Here is a 19,404-nt window from a genome sequence, read left to right on the forward strand (position 1 = left end):
TAGCATGGGAGGTAACTCATTAGAGTGTATACAAAGTGGAGGCACTGGTACTTTAATACCTTCACCTGTATATCCTACTTTCATTCATTTAATATTTTCCTTGGGTTAAAATTTTTTGAAGTGGAAATTGCTTAGTAAAAGCATATAAATATTTGTGGTTCTTCCACTATATCAGTCATATTAGGGCCATTAAAAGTGAATTTTCTTGCAATTATGCCATCTTTGGGTACTTGTTTTAAAAATGAAATATTTAAAGATTTGTTTTTACTTTTAATTCTATTTCTGCCAAAAGAAACAATTCTCCATGTATTAGTTTATTTCCCTTTAATTGAGTATTTTACCTTTTGTCCATTTACTTATCGATTATCAATATTTTCTTAAAAATTTGAATCATAGTTTTATGATTTTTAAAGGCATTAGCCCTTTTTCTATTATATTTAATGCAGTCTAGTATACATTTTAGCCTTATGTGTGTTTTTTTTTGTTTTGATTACTATATATAGTATATATAATTTATATTACTATATTGTATTTTAATTATTATATTCAGATTAAACAGTCTTTTCTGTTTGCTTTCAAAGCTAAGAAAGTTTTATTCCTCTATTGAAGTAATAAGTTTTGTTTTTGTTTTCTATAATTTGAATTTTAAGATCTATTTTTTTAACCAGGTTGATTGTAGTTTAAAATGTAGCCACCTGCCCCAGTGCCTTCCCCTTATCTGTGCCATTTATTGAATAATCCTTATGGATCCTTATTTTTCTTTTCGTATCCTTATGTATTCTTTTATTTGCATGATTGTGTATTAAATTTGGCATCTTTAAGATTCCTGTTCTTTTACATTTCTGTATATAAATAAATAACATGTGCATTATATGTTTTGTTTAGTATTTTTGCTTATTAGTAAGTTATGTATCTATTAGTGGAGGATCTACCTGTAACTCTTTGCTTTTCATTATTAAGCTTATTCTTTTATAATTATGCTGTTTTTTGAATGAATATTTGCTAGTCATCTTCTTGTGCTCCTTTCTGCAAGCAACAATTCTTTTGTGATTTTTATTTAGTATTTGTTTCCAGGAAGTTGAGAGTGTTTTATTTAGCTGTACCTTGTTTTAAGCTTAGCAGTATCTTTTTTTTTTTTTTTTTAAGGTAACTTTTTTCAGGAGATGGGAAGATTTCTGAAGATTTTTTTGGTGTTTTTTTGTTATGGCTAATAGGTTTCTGTGTCATTTTCCTGCTGATCTTTCTTAATAGAAATACTGTTATTGACATTAATATGTTTTGTTTGCTTTGTTATTCACAAAGTTCTTATTAATCCAATGGATTTTCTGTTTGTTAAATTATATCCCCTTTGGTTGGTAATTCATTTGTTACCAATATTTTTTTCTTTTCTTTCTTTTCCAGACTTTGAAAAACCATATTAATGACTGACTTTGTCTTATTGAATTTTAAAGGTTCAAATTCTAAATTTGTACCATTGATTATAATGTTGAGTTTTGCTTTAATAGTATTTTATTAAATTAGGGTAGAATTATTCTGTTTTTTTTTCTGACAAAAATATGCTCCTTTTTTTTTCCTTTTTGAGGGAGGATGGTACTGGGGGTTGAACCCAGGGGTGCTTTACTACTGAGGCAATTCCCAGCCCTTTTTCTATTTTGTTTTGAGAAAGCATCTCACTGAGGTACTTAGGGCCTCATTAAGTTGCTGAGCTTGGCCTCGAACTTGCATTCTTTCTGCCCCAACCTCTCAGAGTTGCTGGGATATCAAGCGTGCACCACTGTGCCTAGCAAAATGTGCTGAATTTTAAAAATAGTTTTTGAGTTAGAATTAGTTTAGCCTGCTGATATGGTATGTAGGTTTTTCTCATTGAATTTGTTATTTTTCTGAAAATAAACCTTCCTTGGACTAAGTAGACTTTATTACATTGATGAATATTTTTCTAGCATTTTATTTAAAATTGTTAAATATATAGGGTTTGTGTGGTGTGTGCTTCTATACATTCAGGTATGTTTAGGTTTTAGGTGTTATCAGGTTTTACGGGTAGGTTCATATTTGTCTCATTAAATGAACTAGTCATTACTTGCTTTCTTGAGAGTTTGATACTTGGTGTTCAAGAATATTTAATATTTTTCCTCAAGTAGGTTTGGGTTTTTCTATTTCTTGTTCTTTGGTTTTAGTGGTTTTTAAAAAAGAATATAATAAATTTCTTTGAAGATTTAAAATCTGTAATTATGCATACTATATTTTTTAGGTTATTATTGAATAATCTACTATTTTATGATTTTTTCTCATTGCTGATGTTTTTAGAAGGATTTATGCTTTCTTTATTAAATCTACAGAGGGTTGTGCATTAATATTTTCAAATAACTGGAGTAAAATTTTAACTATTATTTTAATTATTACTACTATTTTGTCTTTCTAATGCATCAGTCTTTTTCTTTTCCATTTTTCTTTGGGTTTATGCTGTTTTTCTACAATGTAGTTTTCTTTTTCTAAAATTGAACCCTGTAAATTTATGAGTTGCTTTGATTATCTTCTATAGTTTTTTATATATAATTTTTTCATACCTGTTTTATGTTCATAGTTCTTTCTTCATCCAGTTGTTATTTAAAAATTGTGATTCAATTTTTAAGTTTATGTCTTTAAATTTTGTCTTGTTACATTGTGATTAGAAATTTTAATCTTTAAAATGTTCTGTTTTCTTTTTTCAAATATTGTGACTCAATTTATGCTCTGTTTGCTTTGGAGAAGTTCTCATACAAATTGTTAGTATGTCAGGAGGATTTGTTCACGTAAAGAGTATTTATTCTGTTTACCATTTTGCTGTGATATAAGATGGTAAAAATTATTTATTCTTTCAATATGTGTTGGAGCAGCGGATGGCATTCCCAATGACAGTAGTGACAGTGAAATGGAAGATAGAACTACTGCTAATTTGGCGGCTTTAAAACTTGATGAGTGGCTCAATTTTAAACTAGAGCCAGAGGTAAGTTGCTTTTTAATAAGTAATAAAAATTTCTTTCATTCAGTGAGTGTGAACTACTCTGCTCCACAGTATGATGAAAATTTAAACTTTAATATTGAGCCCTTAGTATTAGGGAATACAGAATTTTTTTTTTTTTTTTTAAGTTTTAAGAGGGCGCTTGTGCATGGATTTCTGTACCAGGTCTCCCCACCCGCCCCAGCAAAGGATTTGAAAAACCTAGTGTGGCTCAGTATTTATGGTTATTGGCTAAGTCCACTTGTGCTGTTATAACAAAATACTACTACTGGATAATTTATAAAGAATAGAAATTTATTTTTCATAGTTCTAGAGGCTGTGAAGTCCAAGATCTAGGTGCTGGTAAGGGCTCTCTCTTCTTCCAAAATGACAACAAAAATGTTGTTTTCTCACATGGCAAAAGGTGGAAGTGCAAGAGGGATAAACTGTCTCATCAACCCCTTTTGTAAGAATGTCTTTCTAGTCATCTCTTCAGTTCCACACCTTCAAATACTGTTGCATTGTGAATAATGCAACATTAATTTTTAGAGGGGATACAAAAGCATTCAAACCATATTAGAAATATTTGAATATTTGTATATGTGTAAGAAAATATTGAACATTTGGTTACATGAGAATTCTTTATTTTGGACAACTCTGTTTCTGAATGAGATCATTCTGTTTTCTTTTTTTCGTATACTTCTGAATAGGGAAGAATAAATATATCTTTTAAAATTATAAAATTTTTTGACAAAGGCTTCCCTTAATTCCACTTGTACTTTTAAAGCTCATTCTATATCTATTTTGGGGCTCAACCAAGTGAACAGTGGTTAACATGAGCTAGGTTTACTTTATTTTCCATGCATTCATTCATTATTCCAACCCACTGTAGTTGCATTCCCATTCCTACCAACCCTTTTTTCATTGAAATGGTACTTGCCAAAGTCAGCTGTCTTCTCCATGTTGTCAAAACCAGTATGTCTTTGACAACCTTTAATAATCAACACTGTTAATAACTCCTTTTTGTAAACCTGACCTTCTCCAGTTTTTTCCTTCCTCACTTCTGCCTCAACTTTTTAATCATTAGTTAGTGTCACATTAACCCTTACTTCTTCCTCTGTTGTTATTCCTTTTGGAGTTGTTTCATTGACTTTTTAAAAATGCTTTATGTATATGCCTTTTAATATATGCCAGGTATACTTCATTAAAGATGTTCACTGACTATATGTGTTTGTACATATACACATATGTGTTTGTACCTTAAACTTTAAATTCTCTAGTTCTCTGTGCCTTGTTCTTTTCTTCTTACTCTCTGCGCAATCCCTGCGAACCTTATCTTTATGTGTAGCTTTAGTAACCGTGTATACACTGATGTACTCAAGTTTGTATTTCTAGTTTAAGTGTTTCAATGATCCAGCTGCCTTGTGGGCACCATCATTTGGATGTTCTGCAGACACTAAAGTATGACATCAATAGAATTAAGTGTATTTTTCTTTATTTGCTTTGCTACTACATTTTCAGTAATGATTACATTATACCATAACCAATGTTTACTGTCTCTTTTATTAGACTATTTGATTTGATTGTGTGTCTTTAAAAGCTTAGAATATGATGAACGAGAGATTTCACTTCATTCATGCAACAAAATTAATGACATTAGTAAATTATGTGAAGTATAAAATATGTTCTTTGGAAACAGTTGTAGACCTTAGCTAATAAGTAAAAGTATCTTGCATATGTTACATGAATTTTACTTATATCTATTTGAATGGAGGAAACTTTTGTTATAGGCAGCCAGTTTATTGCTGCAACTGAGACAGAAGTGGCATAGCTTATTTTTACGTCGAATGAGAGCTCCGTCTAAACCTTGGTCTCAAGTTGATGAAGCTACCATAAGAGCAATTATAGCCGTTCTAAGTACTGAAGAACAGTCAGCGGGTTTACAACAACCATCTGGGATTGGCCAAAGGCCAAGACCTATGTCTTCAGAAGAACTTCCTTTGGCATCATCTTGGAGATCAAATAATAGTAGGAAAAGTTCAGCAGATAATGAATTTTCCGATGAGTCTACTACTGCAGAAAGGTAAGTTTATGACATTCTATCTAAATAGAAGATTTTCTCCAAGAAAATGAATTATTTATAGTATTTAATAATTATTTTCTTAAAATCTAGGTTACATAAAAGGATTATAATATGACTGAAAGAGTTTTATACTTGGAAAATATAATTTTAACAAGTGTTAAGCTGTATGAAGGATTTTAAGCTACTGATACTTATGAGTTATCTAATAAGGCTATTCTTTTCAGGAAAAACTCCAAATGTTTCATTTCTGGAATTCACAAATTTAAGATTTCTTAGAAATGATAGCAACATTTAAAAATTATATATTTTAGTTGATACATATCAAGTGACATTTTCTTGTTCTCTGCAGTGAGAAATAAATGGCTCTGGTCATTTAAAGAACAACTTTCCCATAAGCCTTACCTAGTAACAGTATTGTTGACTAGCATACATAAAAGTACTTAATTTACTCATTCAGTGACACATTGAATGCCTGTTGTCCTTGGTGTAAGATATATAGCAGAGAACAAAACAGATAAGATCTGTTTCTTCACAGAGTTTGCATTTTATAGGGAAAGGCATTATAATAAATAAGCTACAAATTTACTTTCATGTGAAAAAAATTGTTTTCATGTTACATGTGCCAAATTCTTTTGTTGCTTCTAGTACTTTGCAATTATGTGTGCTGAATTTCTTAAATGATTGTTAATAAGGTGTCATGATTTTATTAAATGGTTGTTACTAAGAGAGTTCTTGGGTTGGTCATGTAACTCAGTGGTGGTGTGCTTGCCTAGTGTGCATGGGACTCTGTGTTTGATCTCTAGCACCACACACACAAAAGAAGTTCTTAATGTAAAAATACATTTTAGTAATACAATAGTGTTTATAATGATCATTGGGTATGATTCAGAAATATTTCTGGTTATGGAGTTGTTTGCTGGTATCAAATTTTAGTTACTTTTATATCAGTTAAAAAAATTCTGCCCTGTTAGATTTGATTATTTGACAAATAAATCTTACCTATGAGGCAAAGTTTGATATTGTTTGAAGAAAGTCTCTGTAGTAAGAATATGATTTCATAGTTAAAAACTGAAACCATAAATAATGGTATGTGATGCTTACACACTTTTCAAGGCTCAGGTGGAGTTTTTAATACCTTCTTTTGATTAGATTTTGCATATTTGCATGAAATTTGTTAAGACTTCAGTGAAAGAGAAATTTAAAAAACTTGATTTCCAAGTTGTTTAGGAATAATTCAGCCACTTTCTAAGAAACCTTGTGCCTTTCTCTCTGGTGTAGACCCTACTGAGAAAAAGACTCAAAAAGTGCATTTTCTACTTAGGACACTCCCACTTTTTGAAAATATCATTCTGAAGTTTTCTTGAAGACTAGTTGTTTAGGATGTGGGAAATCATTCCCATAGAAATTGTTATGTGGTATTGTTATCCTTATAAAAACTTGTTAGTCCCATAGCAGCACTTTTAAGTATATGTGTGTAAATGCATTTGTATACTGGCACACATACATTTTTAGACATGAGAAATTAAGCTTAGAAGCTTTATATATAAAGCTTCCTTTTTTCATTTATAAAAACAATACATGCTCATTTTAATAAAAATAGGGAAATAGAGAAAATAAGTGAAATTAGAAAGTATAATTTAGAAACTGGTTATTTTATAAATTTGTTTTTTAAATGTGATATTGCTATTAGCCTCAACCTTTTTCATTTCTTTGCAAGTTGCTGCCTGCCACTCTTCATTCTTTTACCAGTTAGGATTTCATTTTTTTTGACTTTTGGTGGTATTAATAGATAAGGCCTTGAGTTCATGTAGCATGGTGAAGAATAGAGTGAGGACTCTTAGGTAGATTTATTTCATCTTTTGGTTCTCCAAGCATTTTTTTTCAATTAAAACATAACAATTGTACATATTTTGGGCTTTGAATGCAATGTTTCAGTACATTGAAACAATGTATATAATGTGATCGAATCAGGGTAATTAGTATTTGTATCTCCTATCATTTCTGTGTTTGGACCCTTCAAACTCCTTTCTTCTAAGTCTTTATAAAATATATAATAGCTTATTATAAACTTCAATCAATCCTACTGTACTGTAGAACACCAGAACTTATAATTAATATCTGTTCTGGTGCCATTAAGCCAAACCTCCCTCCAAGCTGCACTCACCCCACCCCACCTTACCCTTTCTTGCCTCTAGTAATCACTGTTTTACTCTAGGAATATTTATTTTCAAGGGAAAAGCTATAAAATTAGTGGGATTGCTTCTTAGGAAAAGGTATTTATAGTTATAATTTTCACTATAAGGGAGTAACCAATTAGGTAACAATTTCTTTTAATGAAATTTTCTTGATGTGGAAACTGTTAAATAATAGCATTTGCCAATGTTTCATCCTAAAATTATACCAATGTTATTTTTTAAAATATAATTTTATAAATAATATTTTGGTGATAGAGGATAAACCTTTTTCCTATTAATAAGTTAATAATTTTGCCACTGTATCTATATGAGAATCTTCTTAAATGAAAAATTAGGTGAAAGGTTGGTGGGAACTTTTTGTTTCTACTTGAATGAAATTTTTGGGGAAAGAACACATATGAGAGAAAAGCTAGAATCCTTCTCAGAGCACAAGACCAATTTGAAAATCACAAAACTAGGCATTTAGTTCCATTGACAACATCATTTTAATTTTTTCTTTTTGGCAGAGCTGGGGATTGAACCTATGGCCTTGAGTATGCTAGGTAAGCGCTCTACCACTGTGCTGCATCCCCAGCCCCCACCATTTTAATTTCAATAAGATTTTACCTTCATTTAGGTTCTGTCACTGAATTTTCAGGTCCATTAATTACCAGGGCAAAATGATGGTTGTAACAAGGTGATTCGTTGGACCTCAGTTAACTGGAGAAAAATATACCTGAAGAGTTGTTTTTACACTTTATATTTTTTTGTTAATAATTTATATGTGCATTCATTATATATTTTATTGCTAATGTTTTTAGGCTTTTAGCCATTTTCTTTCATTTGTTAAAGAATCCTGTTCTAAGATATTTTAAGAGAAGCAAACATGGGGATAAACTCCTTTAATTTGTTTTGAATACAGAGTAATTATAATTTTAAGACAAGTGAAGCTTATGAATTATTGAAGACTTATATTTCTGGTTTTATATTTATTATAACCATCATTAAACACAGAAAAGAAATTCCACAATGAACTCCATAGTCTAGCTTGAACAATTTACCAAGATTTTCCCCTGTTTGAAAAAATTTGCTTTTTTGTTCTTCTTTTCTTTTTTGCTTTACATATTTCAAAGTAAATCCCACACATCTTGCCATTTTACCCTTCTATGTTTACATATACATCTCTTAAAAATAGGGACTTTTTTTTTTTCTGTACAGTCGAAGTGTAGCCACCAATCCCCTCAAAATTAACATTTCCCCAGTTATCTCAAACTATGGTTTTATTTAAATCCACATCCAGGAATTGATTATACTAGGTTTTCAAGTTTCTTGAGTCTGTTGTGATCTAGAGCATTTCTTCTCAACCTTTTTGAAGAAACAGGTCAAGGTTGCTGGCACTGTGAGATACCCCACATTCTTGGTTTGTCTCTCTGTTTCCTCTTGGCATCATTTATTCTTATACTCTGTATTTTGTGTAAACTGGAAGCTATCTTTCAAGGCTTGATTAGATACACTGTTTTGTCAAGAATATTTTATAGGTGATGTTGTGAACTTTATATTGTGACCAGGAAATACTTAATGTATGGTTGTTCCACAAAGACCCATACTTTAAAAAAAAAAAATTGTAAAATTTCTGCTGAGTGACATGTTTGTGGCATTTATTCATAGAGTTTACTTTGAATAATCCTTTAATTTAGCTGATCAATTAAAGCACAGATAAGAGAGTTGCTCAGGATCACATGGTGTTTGTTGTAAACTTAGTACTGTTCTAGAAATCTGTATCTCCTAACTCTAGTCCAGCATTCTTTTCACTTTACCACACTGTAATTTTTAGTAGGCTTTTAAAATCTATTTTACTTAATAACCTTTCTGATCTTAATCATTTAAAATGTATATTTTACTTCATTTTTAAAAATATACTCATATAGCCCAGCTAATTCTTTTTCTTTTTCTTTTTTTCCTGTGCTGGGGATCCAGCCCAGGGCCTTATGCATGCTAGTTAACTACCGTACTACTGAGTTATACTTCACAGCCAAGTTCCATTATTTCTGAGCTTTTAAACATAATAGAAAATTAGATTCCTTTAAAAAATACTATTCCATACATCATAATGTCATTGGGACTTTTGATTGAAATAGCATCAGCTTTGTATTACAAACTTAAATATAATTGATATTTGCTTCCTCCTTGCTCAAGAATATTGATGAAATCTCCATCTCCAGCATTACACCCACCTCAAAAGTATAAAGATAGAGGAATTTTACATCCTAAACGAAGCACTGATGACCGATCAGATCAATCTTCTGTGAAATCTACAGACAGCAGTAGTTACCCCAGTCCTTGTGCTAGTCCTTCTCCTCCATCTTCAGGGAAGGTAAAGTATCTAAAAGTAGATGTAGTAAGGAACTCATTTGTAGCACTACTGATGTTACATATTTGTCAAAATTATAAACATTTCTATTTTTTAAATTATCAACTCTGAAAAATTGAGGCTGGCATACTGGCGACACTTTGAGTATGTTTTTTAGTTTCCTGCTTGCCAAATAATTTATTTTAAGACTAACAGATTCATTAATGTCATATAGGTAGGCAGCTCATTGTTTCTTTAGAAGCTTTTGGGTTAAAACAAAGAACAAAAGATTGTCTTAATTTAAAATAATTTTGGTTTATAATTTCAGAATTGAAAAGTTTCATTTCATTATTTGATTTTTATAGTTCAATAGTTATATTAAAATATACAAATTAAAATATAAAATGGAGAAGATAGATTAGGGATAGGAATGTATGACATGTTTTTAAGGAACTGAAAACTATCACTTAAAGATATTGTAATAGAATTTATTTATATGTTCAGAATATGTTAACTTTTAACTTTCCTGAGTACCTGATTAAGTATTTGATTAGGGGTTTGTGGTTTGTTGAAAATGTTTGCTAAAACACTTTCGTTCAATGGAAAGAAATGTTTTTCTGAATTTGCATTCTTAGGGTTTGAATTTTTTTTCTTCTTTTAAAATACTTTAAGTATAATTTACATATAATAAAATTTGCCCATGTAAACTGCAATTTAGTGAATTTCAACAAATGCATAATTGTGTATCTGCATCACAGTCATGTACAGAAAACATTCCCATCAACCTAGGCCTTGGAAACTTTCCACTGACTGTTCTTTGTCCCTTGAGCTTTGCCTTTTCTAGAATTTCCTATTTTTGAGTTGATTTATTTCATTTAATACAGTGCTTTTGAAATTCATCCACATTACTAAGTGTATTATTAATTACTTTTATTTCTGGGTAGTTGTCCAGTTGATGGACATTTGGGTTGTTTCTAATTTTTTGTTTTTTTGTTTGCTATTATGAATAAAGCTGATGTAATATTTGAATACAAGTCTGCATGTAAATGTGTTTTCTATTTTGGACTGGATACCTAGAAGTAGGATTGTTGATTTGAATAGTAAAGATATTCTTAACTTTACAAGAAACCATCCCATGTTTTCTAAAATGGCATTTTTGCATTCTATTCAACAGTCTTCCATTTCCTCTATATCCTTGACAAACTTGGCTTTATTAGTCCTTGTAATTTTGATTATTATAGGGTATATATTGTGATAGGCCATTGTAGTTTTAGTTTGTATTTCTCCAATGACTAATGATATTCTGTATCTTTTCTCATGCTTATTTGCTATCCTATGTATATAGTCCATGGGGAAGTGTCTATTTAAATTTTTGTTCATTTTTTTGTTATTATTTATTGATTGTCTTTTATTGAATTGAGTGAATTTCCTATATATATTCAGTGTATGAGTCTTAGTTGTATCTCCTTTGTAACTTTATTTCTGTCAATCTTTGACTTGCTTTTTCATTTTCTTAAGGTGTCTTTCAAAGAGCAAATGTTTTTGATTTTTTTTTAACAGACAACATGCCTTTACTTTATGTGTTTTTATTTTTATGTGGTGCTGAGGATTGAACCCAGTGCCTCACACATGCTAGGCAAGCACTCTACCACTGAGCTATAGCCCCAGCTCCTGTTTTTTGATTTTGATTGAATCTATTTCATCACGTTTTCCTTATGATTACTATTTTTTATGAATAATTTTTTTATACTGTTATTTTATTTATTTATTTTTATGTGGTGCTGAGGATCGAACCCAGGGCCTCACACGTGCTAGGCAAGCACTCTACCGCTGAGCCACAACTCTAGCCCCATGATTACTATTTTTTGTGCAACCCAAGATAACAAAGATTTTTCCTGCCTTCTAGAAATTTTGTAGTTTTATGGTTGGTACTCTTACATTTAGATATATGATCTATTTCAAGTTAACTTTTCTTTATGATCATGTTTTGACTTTTGCCTATACAATTGTTCCAGTACCATTTGTTGAAAACATTACCTTTTTTTCTATTGAATTACTTTGGCGCCTATGTAAAAAATAAATTTGGGGTCTGTTTATTGAACTCTGTTCAGTTTCACTGAAATTATATGTGTGTGTGTGTGTGTGCGCGCGCGCACGCGCACATATGTTTTTTGTCACATTTTTTTCTCCGTTTGCTAATAATACATTGATTAGATTATATAACATTATGGTGAATCTTGATATTGGTTAATATTTTGTCTGTTTGCTCATTTTTTTAAAATAGTTTTGGTTATTCTAGGTCCTTCATATTTTTATGTAAATTCAAGAAAGTCTTCCATGTTTTACAGATTTTTTTTTTTTTAGTATTTCAAGTGATATTGCATTGAATTTATAGATACTTTGAAACAAATCAACAGTTAACATGTTTTAAGTCTTTAATTCAGAAGCATGGTATGTTTGTCTATATGTTTAAAATTTTTTCCTCAACGTTTTATAGAACTCAGTGCAGATATCATACCTTTTTTGTTAAATTTAGTATTAGTATTTCATGTTTTTGCATGATTGATTTTTTTAAAAATTTTAATTTCTGAGGTTTCTTGTGTATTTTTATCCCAAAGACCTTACTTACTTCACTTATTCTGTTAGCTTTTTATGTATGTGTCTCAGAATTTTCTACATGGATAGTCATGCCATCTGTTTGTTTGTTTGTTTTGTTTTGTTTGGAGACATGGTCTTCCTGTGTTACCTGGGCTCATGTCAATCCTCCTGCCTCAGCCTCCTGAATAACTGCAACTATAGGCATGTGCTACTATGCTTGGCTAATGCCATCTATCTGTTAATAAACACAGTTATATGTTTTTCCCTTCTAATCTGATTTCTGTTTTTTCGTTTTTGGCCTCATTTTTTTTCTGGCTAGAGCCTCTAATAAAATATTGAATTAAATGTTGAGCAGACATCTCTGCCTTGACTTTAGGGGGAAAACATTAAGTCTTTTATCATTTAGCATGATGTAATTGTAAGACTTTTGGATCTAGTTTGCTGTGAGTTTTTATTGTGAATAAGTGTTGAATTATATTCAGAGCTTTTTTTCTACATCTGTTATCTGAAATGATAGCATAATTCTCCTTTTTGTCTGTTAATATGGTAGATTTCATTGATTATGTTTAAACATCACTTGATCATGATATTATCTTTTTTATATTACTGGATTTGATTTTGTTAAATTAAAAATTTGTTTCGTGAGTTTTGTTCATGAAGGGATAGTGTTCTATAATATCTTTTTGTGTTATCTTTGTATAGTTTTGATATCAGTCTTTTTTATTTTTGGAAGATAGTTGTACTGTGTAGAAAATTCTAAGTTGACAGCAATTTCCTTTCATTACTGTAAAGAAGTCACTCCATTTTCTTCTGCTTTACATAGTTCCTGATGGGAAGTTGATTGTCATTCTTACTATTGTTAGTATAGTCTTTTTCCCTCTTACTGCTTTTTAATTTTTTTTTTTTTAAGGAGAGAGGGAGAAAGAGAGAGAGAGAGAGAGAGAGAGTTAGTTAGTTAGTTTTCGGCAGACACAACATCTTTGTATGTGGTGCTGAGGATCAAACCCCGGCCGAACGCATGCCAGGCAAACGCGCTACCGCTTGAGCCACATCCCCAGCCCCTCTTACTGCTTTTAAGATTTCCTTTTTTTCACTTATTTTCAGCAATTTGATTTTTTTATATGACTTGGTCTGGTTCTATTTATGTTTTTTAGTTTATCTATTTATAATATTCATCAATTTTAGAAATTTATGACTACTATACCTTTACATATTTTTCATCTCTTTACCCAAAAGGATAAACCTTTTGGGGAACTCTGGATACACAATTGATATCTTTCTGCAGGTCAGAAATAATCTTTTAGTTTTTTTCAGTCATTTTTCTCTTTTTGCTTTATTTTGGATATTTTTATTGTTGTGTCCCTATGTTTACTGATATTTTTAATTTTGGTGTCTTACCTACCTTTCATTCTTTACAATGTGTATTCAAATATTATATTTTTATCTCTAGAAGTTTCCTTTGGGTCTTTAAAAAATAGCTTCTATTTCTCTTAGTAATGTTCATGACTTCTTCTGCCTTCTAGAACATTGTGAACACATTTATAATAGCTTCTTTAAAATTCATGTCTCCTAAATCTGCCATATCTGTTTCTTTTTTTTTTTTTTTCTTTTCCTGGTTGTAGGTCATACTCTCCATTTTCTTTGTATTTCTTATCGATTTGTTTGGCTGGTAGATTTTTGTTGTATTCCCTTAGTGTTAGTTTTATTTTGTTATATAGTTTAATTTCAGTCATTTTAATTCTTTTATGGTTTGATTGTAAACAGTATTAGAGTAGGTTCACAGCAGTCTTCATTTTAGTATTAATCTAGGTCTGGTACTAAGTTTTGACCCTTTTGTGCATCTGTGCCCTGTCTGTTATGATGTGTCTGTTCTGGCTGAAGATAACATGATATATTACCAGCCATTTGTGAGCTGTGGGAATTATTTGGTTGATTGCTTTCCTAGCTCCAGCATATCTTTTTTTTCCCCCTCAGTTATATTCTGGTTAGTACTTAGCTAAAATCTTATGCAGTTCCTCTGGAGCTTACTTTCTGTGCAACTCCCTTCCATTTAATACATTGCCATGTAAATTATAGCTATCTTGGTCTATAAACCTCTTATCTCTGCATTTGCAATTCAGTGAGACTACTGGACTCTTTTGAGCTTCCCTTTGTTACCTGGAAACTGCCTCCAAAAGTAAGCTGGAGTAATCTTAGTTTTGCTTTCAGAATTTGAAAGTTCATTAAAGCATTTTCTGGAAATTCAAACGGAATATAAATCAAAGTTGATAATCCAGGATACTTTCTTGACAAGGCATTTTGTATGCTTTGAAAATGAGTACTTGTTTTTGACTCTTTAACTTCAATTTGATTGGGCCTTGTGTAGGTTTTCAGGCATGATAGAGCTATTTGCCTTTGTTGAATATTTGGTAAAATATTTAGTTTATTTGTTTTTGAAGATGTTATTTAATGGAGCCATTGGTTTTGAAAGGTCAATTTACCTTTCAAGAACTTTTGCATTCTCTTATAGGGATCAAAATCTCCTTCACCAAGACCAAATATGCCTATTCGATACTTCATAATGAAGAGTAGCAATCTGAGAAACCTTGAAATTTCTCAACAAAAAGGTATCTGGTCTACAACCCCTAGTAATGAGCGGAAGCTAAATCGAGCCTTTTGGGAGAGCAGCATGGTTTACTTGGTATTTTCTGTTCAAGGATCTGGACATTTCCAGGTGAGCCATCCTGAAACAGTACAATGAGCTTGTTCTGGCTGTAGGTTACACCATACAGATAAAAAGAAAACAAACTCTGGCTTTTTATTGCATTATAAGGCAAGAAAGCCTTTTTCTTAATTAAGAATTAGGAATGTTTTACATCTCTTCAAGGGGGTGCTAGAACTGGGATCTCTTTGTTTTTGCCTTGTCTTATCACAGCTTTTCTAGATGGACAGTTTTTTCTTCTGAAGACAACTTTAGATTACTAGTTCTCTGTGGATTAAAAATAATGAGAAGCATGACCTTTTGGTTATGCTTAAATTAAATAGGCCAAGAAAGTATTAACAATGAAGAAACCATATTTTGTAACTCTTCTTGACTTACTATACATCTGAATTTACAAAATAATGAATTTGCTATTTGATATTCATTATAATTTTTAGAAATAAAAGTTAAGAGGTTTGATTATACTTGTTATATAATAATGTGGGCTTAGAACTATTGATATATTATTTGTAAACTGTTAATATTTGGAATTAGGCTAGAATTGGTCTTTCCTCTAAAATTTAGCAATAAATCCTTATATAAAAAAAATCACAAAGTAGGCCTTTTGTTGTTTTTTTGAGTGTACATTACTTTCATATTACGTCTTTACCTTAAAATTTAAAAACTCAGCCTTAGCAGATAAATTTATATATTTTAATATCATCCTGCCTCTACCCTTTCCCCCTAATTTTACCTACAGGGATTTTCCAGGATGTCTTCTGAGATAGGAAGGGAGAAGAGCCAGGACTGGGGCTCAGCTGGACTAGGAGGAGTATTTAAGGTGGAGTGGATACGAAAAGAAAGCCTTCCCTTTCAATTTGCACACCATCTACTAAATCCGTGGAATGACAACAAAAAAGTACAGATAAGCAGAGATGGGCAGGTATACACTGGCATTTAAATATTTTCTTTTCTTTTGCTATTAGTGCTTAGAGGAGAAAATGTACAAATACAAATTATATATTCCATGTGTACATGGAGAATCTTTTGATATCCAATAGAGCTGGTGTAAAAGTTGATTGAAAATGTGTCTTATGTAGTTCATTGCTTTTTTAACATTTCATAAATTTTGCTTCTTACTGTAATTACTTACAGGAAGTCTTTAATAAGTCATTTCATGGAGGTTTCTGTTGTCTTACTCACTAAGAAATGATTAAAACTGAGTGCAAATAGGACCTAACTTTCCTATGTTCATATGTGAATACATGACCAGTGAAACTCCACATCATGTATAACTGCAAGAATGGGATCCTAGTTACAATAAGTTATACTCCATGTATGCATAATATGCCAAAATACACTCTACTGTCATGTATATCTAAAAAGAACAACAATAATAACAACAACAAAGAACTTGCCAGAAGGAAAAACTTGAAAAAAAAAAAAAAAGAAAAAGCTGAGTGTAATCCTGAGGTCATTTGATTTAAGTCTTAAATGACAACAGTATTTAACTTCTTTTCAGTTTTAACTATGTAACGTGAATAAACAATCTTTTAATATTCTACTAATCTTTGTTTTTATTACATTTGTTTGCCTTGGTGATGCTGTTTATGTGCGTTTTAAGCCAATCCCAGTGGTGGGAATTAACATATAGCACCAAACACCAGTGTTTGCTGCTTTATATAGCTTATTAGTTCTTAGAAATAAAGGGAGTTATTGGTCAAATTTTATGTAAAAGAAAAGAGACTCGGAGATCAGTTTTGCCTACTAAGATCTCACAGCTAATTATTTATTTGAGTCTGTGTGTCCCATTTCTCATCACCATGGGAAAGTAGTTAGTTTTTTTTTTTTTTTTTTTAATTACTTATGCTGTTGGAGGACTATAAAGTGACATTCTTTTCACTTCCATAATATTTTATTTTATAATAATGATATTGAAATAAATTTAATTTAAATAATTCCTAAGATAAGAAAGTTTCTTGAAAAAGACCTGAGAACATCTGATTAGGCTAGATTTCACAATAAGCCTTTGGAAGTTCAAGTTGAGTGCTTTTGCTAAATCTGTTCTAAAAACAAAACAAAATCCATTATTTCTAGATAGACAGAATCCTAGGAAGAATCTATGAAAATTTGTCCATTTTGTCACAAAACCTGAGGTATTTTCAGATTGTGGTTACTTCATATATCTTAAAGCAAAGAATTAAAATAATATGGACCATAGGGTTTTAGCATGTCCTGGTAGAAAAATGAAATTTAAAGTGATTTCTTTTTAACATTCTTATTAGTATGGATTTTGGTGACTAAAAAATATTTTCATTCCAGTTCTTTTTTATATTTATTTTGACTTTTCATTTACTTAGGAACTGGAACCTCAAGTTGGTGAACAGTTGCTCCAGTTATGGGAACGCCTTCCATTGGGAGAAAAAACCACAACTGATTGACACTTGGGTTTATACCATGCTTGACTTCAAGTACGGCAATGTTTGTTACCACTAGGATGACCTTCAGATTATTTATCTTTTTTTTTTAATTCTTCCAGAATTCTTATAATACATATGAGAACATCATACGTATTATAACCACTGAATGCACTGACTTTCAAAAACTGAGATAAGGTTGTGCGTGCGCCATGAATGGGTTTTTCTGGTTTAGAGTGTTGCTTCAGAATTACCATCTTAATTTATAAGAGAAAAGGATCTTTTCAGTTTTTGTAGTGACCATTGGGAAAGATTATGTAATGTTAATTATATGTTTACAATGAATAAAATAGTAGTTTCAGCTATTTGGCACAACAGTAATTATTTTTAAAAAACTTAATTTGAAGCTAAACATTTCTTTAAATTATTTCATTACAACACTTGCTTATGACTTTTTAATGCAGGACAGGCCTGAATATATCAGTACATGTGAGCACCATTTTAAAGGAGACAACTTTTAATATTTATCATATAAAAACAACAAAATTCTAAAAATAGTGGGTGTTAATTAAGGGCTATTTATTCTGCCATTTTTAACCTCAGATGCATTAAGAAAAAAGGGAGGGATATTCTTTTTCTGTGATTATGAATGCAGTTATATCTGAAGAAAGGCAGAGTTCCTTCCTGTTTTTGATCAGATCAGATTAAGTGTTAAGTTTCATTCCTGTATGTGCCTCTTTTATCTTGATGTTCACCATACCCCTTCCTTTGTTCCTCTCATGTAAAAACCTTCACATACCTCTTTTGTGAGCACAATAATTATGACCACTTTGTTTTGGTTACAGAAACTTGATTTATATAAGTTAAAAATTCAAACAAATTTATACACATTTAAAAAGTGCTCAGCAGTTATTGGTAGTTTGGTTACTATATGTCTTTGAAACTAAAGCTCACAAGAACTACAGTTCCAAATGCCTTCTTCCATTTATCTTTCAATTTCTCCCTTCTTTTGCATTTATAGTTTAATAAGTGGGGGATTTTTACCATTTTTTGCAAACATGCACTAATGCCAAATCTCATATTTCTTGCTATTTCAGTTATTTAGTTTGATGTCTTTGTGAAGTGTTGATGAAGTTTCCTTAGAGGCTTTTTCAAGGGAAAATTTAGAGGTACAGGAAAAAATGAATGAAATGTCTTGGTCACTCAACTCCATAACAACAGATTTGATAGTACTTCTCATATGAGTCATTGTTATAAAAAGATATAAATCTTACTTAAAGGCCAAAACAAAACAAAACAAAAACTAAGTTCTCTGCTTCTGTATTTGAGGACAAAGAAGTGAAAAATCATGGGTCAACATAAAATCTTGAGAACCCTTCTACTTTCTCTGGGAAAACATTGTATATTGGTGCATTAGTTTAGAATGTCAGCTGTATTAGTAGTTCTTAGGTTTTTTTTTTTTTGTACTTGGAGAATACATGTAAATTGAGCCTATGTGAATTATGTTCCATTGTGCATGTGTATTACATTTCTTTTCTTACTGTGTTTTCCTGATAATGTATACTTTTTAAGGTATTTACTTAGTTCATAGTGTTCTAAATTTGGAAGGACTTCTAAAGAATAAAATTTGTTTTAATATTCTGTTTCCTAATGTCTAGCTCTATATGTAAGTAATGGACTTGTTGGTATTTAAAGTGAATACAATGTGAATGTAATTAAAATGCTGTTTGGGAAAGACATGAACTTAAATATACTTATTAAATGAAATTTCATTGAATTAGTCAGATCTTGTCATTTCTGATATCATCTAATAGGACTCAGGTAACAATGATCAATAATATTCTCTGAGATATTAGTGAATTTCAGATACCTAGAAAAATAAATACTACATTGATACAGAAGGTGGTAGTTTTATATCTGTATCTGCCCCATGGCAAAAATTTCAAAATTTTTTACTATAAAATCTTTTAAATATTAATAAAATATTCAGAAATAACATTTAAGTACTTTGCACTGAAATGTTAGTATTTTTCCATTAAGAAAACAGCACCTGCTGTTTGCCAAATACTTCTCATGTAGTAGTAGTACCTAAGACACTTCGTTTCCATCAGTCTACCTGTAAGGA

General features: G+C 30.9%; 1 protein-coding gene across 2 annotated transcripts in view; it reads left to right on the top strand.

Moving 5' to 3' along the window:
• Nucleotides 1–19,050, top strand: part of YTHDC2 (YTH N6-methyladenosine RNA binding protein C2) — a 79,105-nt gene extending 60,055 nt beyond the window's left edge. The window contains exons 24-29 of one of the 2 annotated variants that reach the window (XM_081281702.1): nt 2,871–2,983; nt 4,768–5,060; nt 9,431–9,608; nt 14,692–14,895; nt 15,623–15,805; nt 17,223–19,050. In XM_081281702.1, coding sequence (XP_081137828.1) covers nt 2,871–2,983; nt 4,768–5,060; nt 9,431–9,608; nt 14,692–14,895; nt 15,623–15,805; nt 17,223–17,303 — 1,052 coding nt within the window. In that variant the 3' untranslated portion in view covers nt 17,304–19,050. The remainder of the gene's footprint in view (nt 1–2,870; nt 2,984–4,767; nt 5,061–9,430; nt 9,609–14,691; nt 14,896–15,622; nt 15,806–17,222) is intronic. The other variant, XM_081281703.1, reaches the window with a different exon arrangement.
• The last annotated feature ends 354 nt before the right edge of the window (nt 19,051–19,404 follow it).

Source organism: Spermophilus citellus, assembly GCF_964194105.1.
Source record: "Spermophilus citellus genome assembly, chromosome: 1".
Classification (NCBI taxonomy): domain Eukaryota; kingdom Metazoa; phylum Chordata; class Mammalia; order Rodentia; family Sciuridae; genus Spermophilus; species Spermophilus citellus.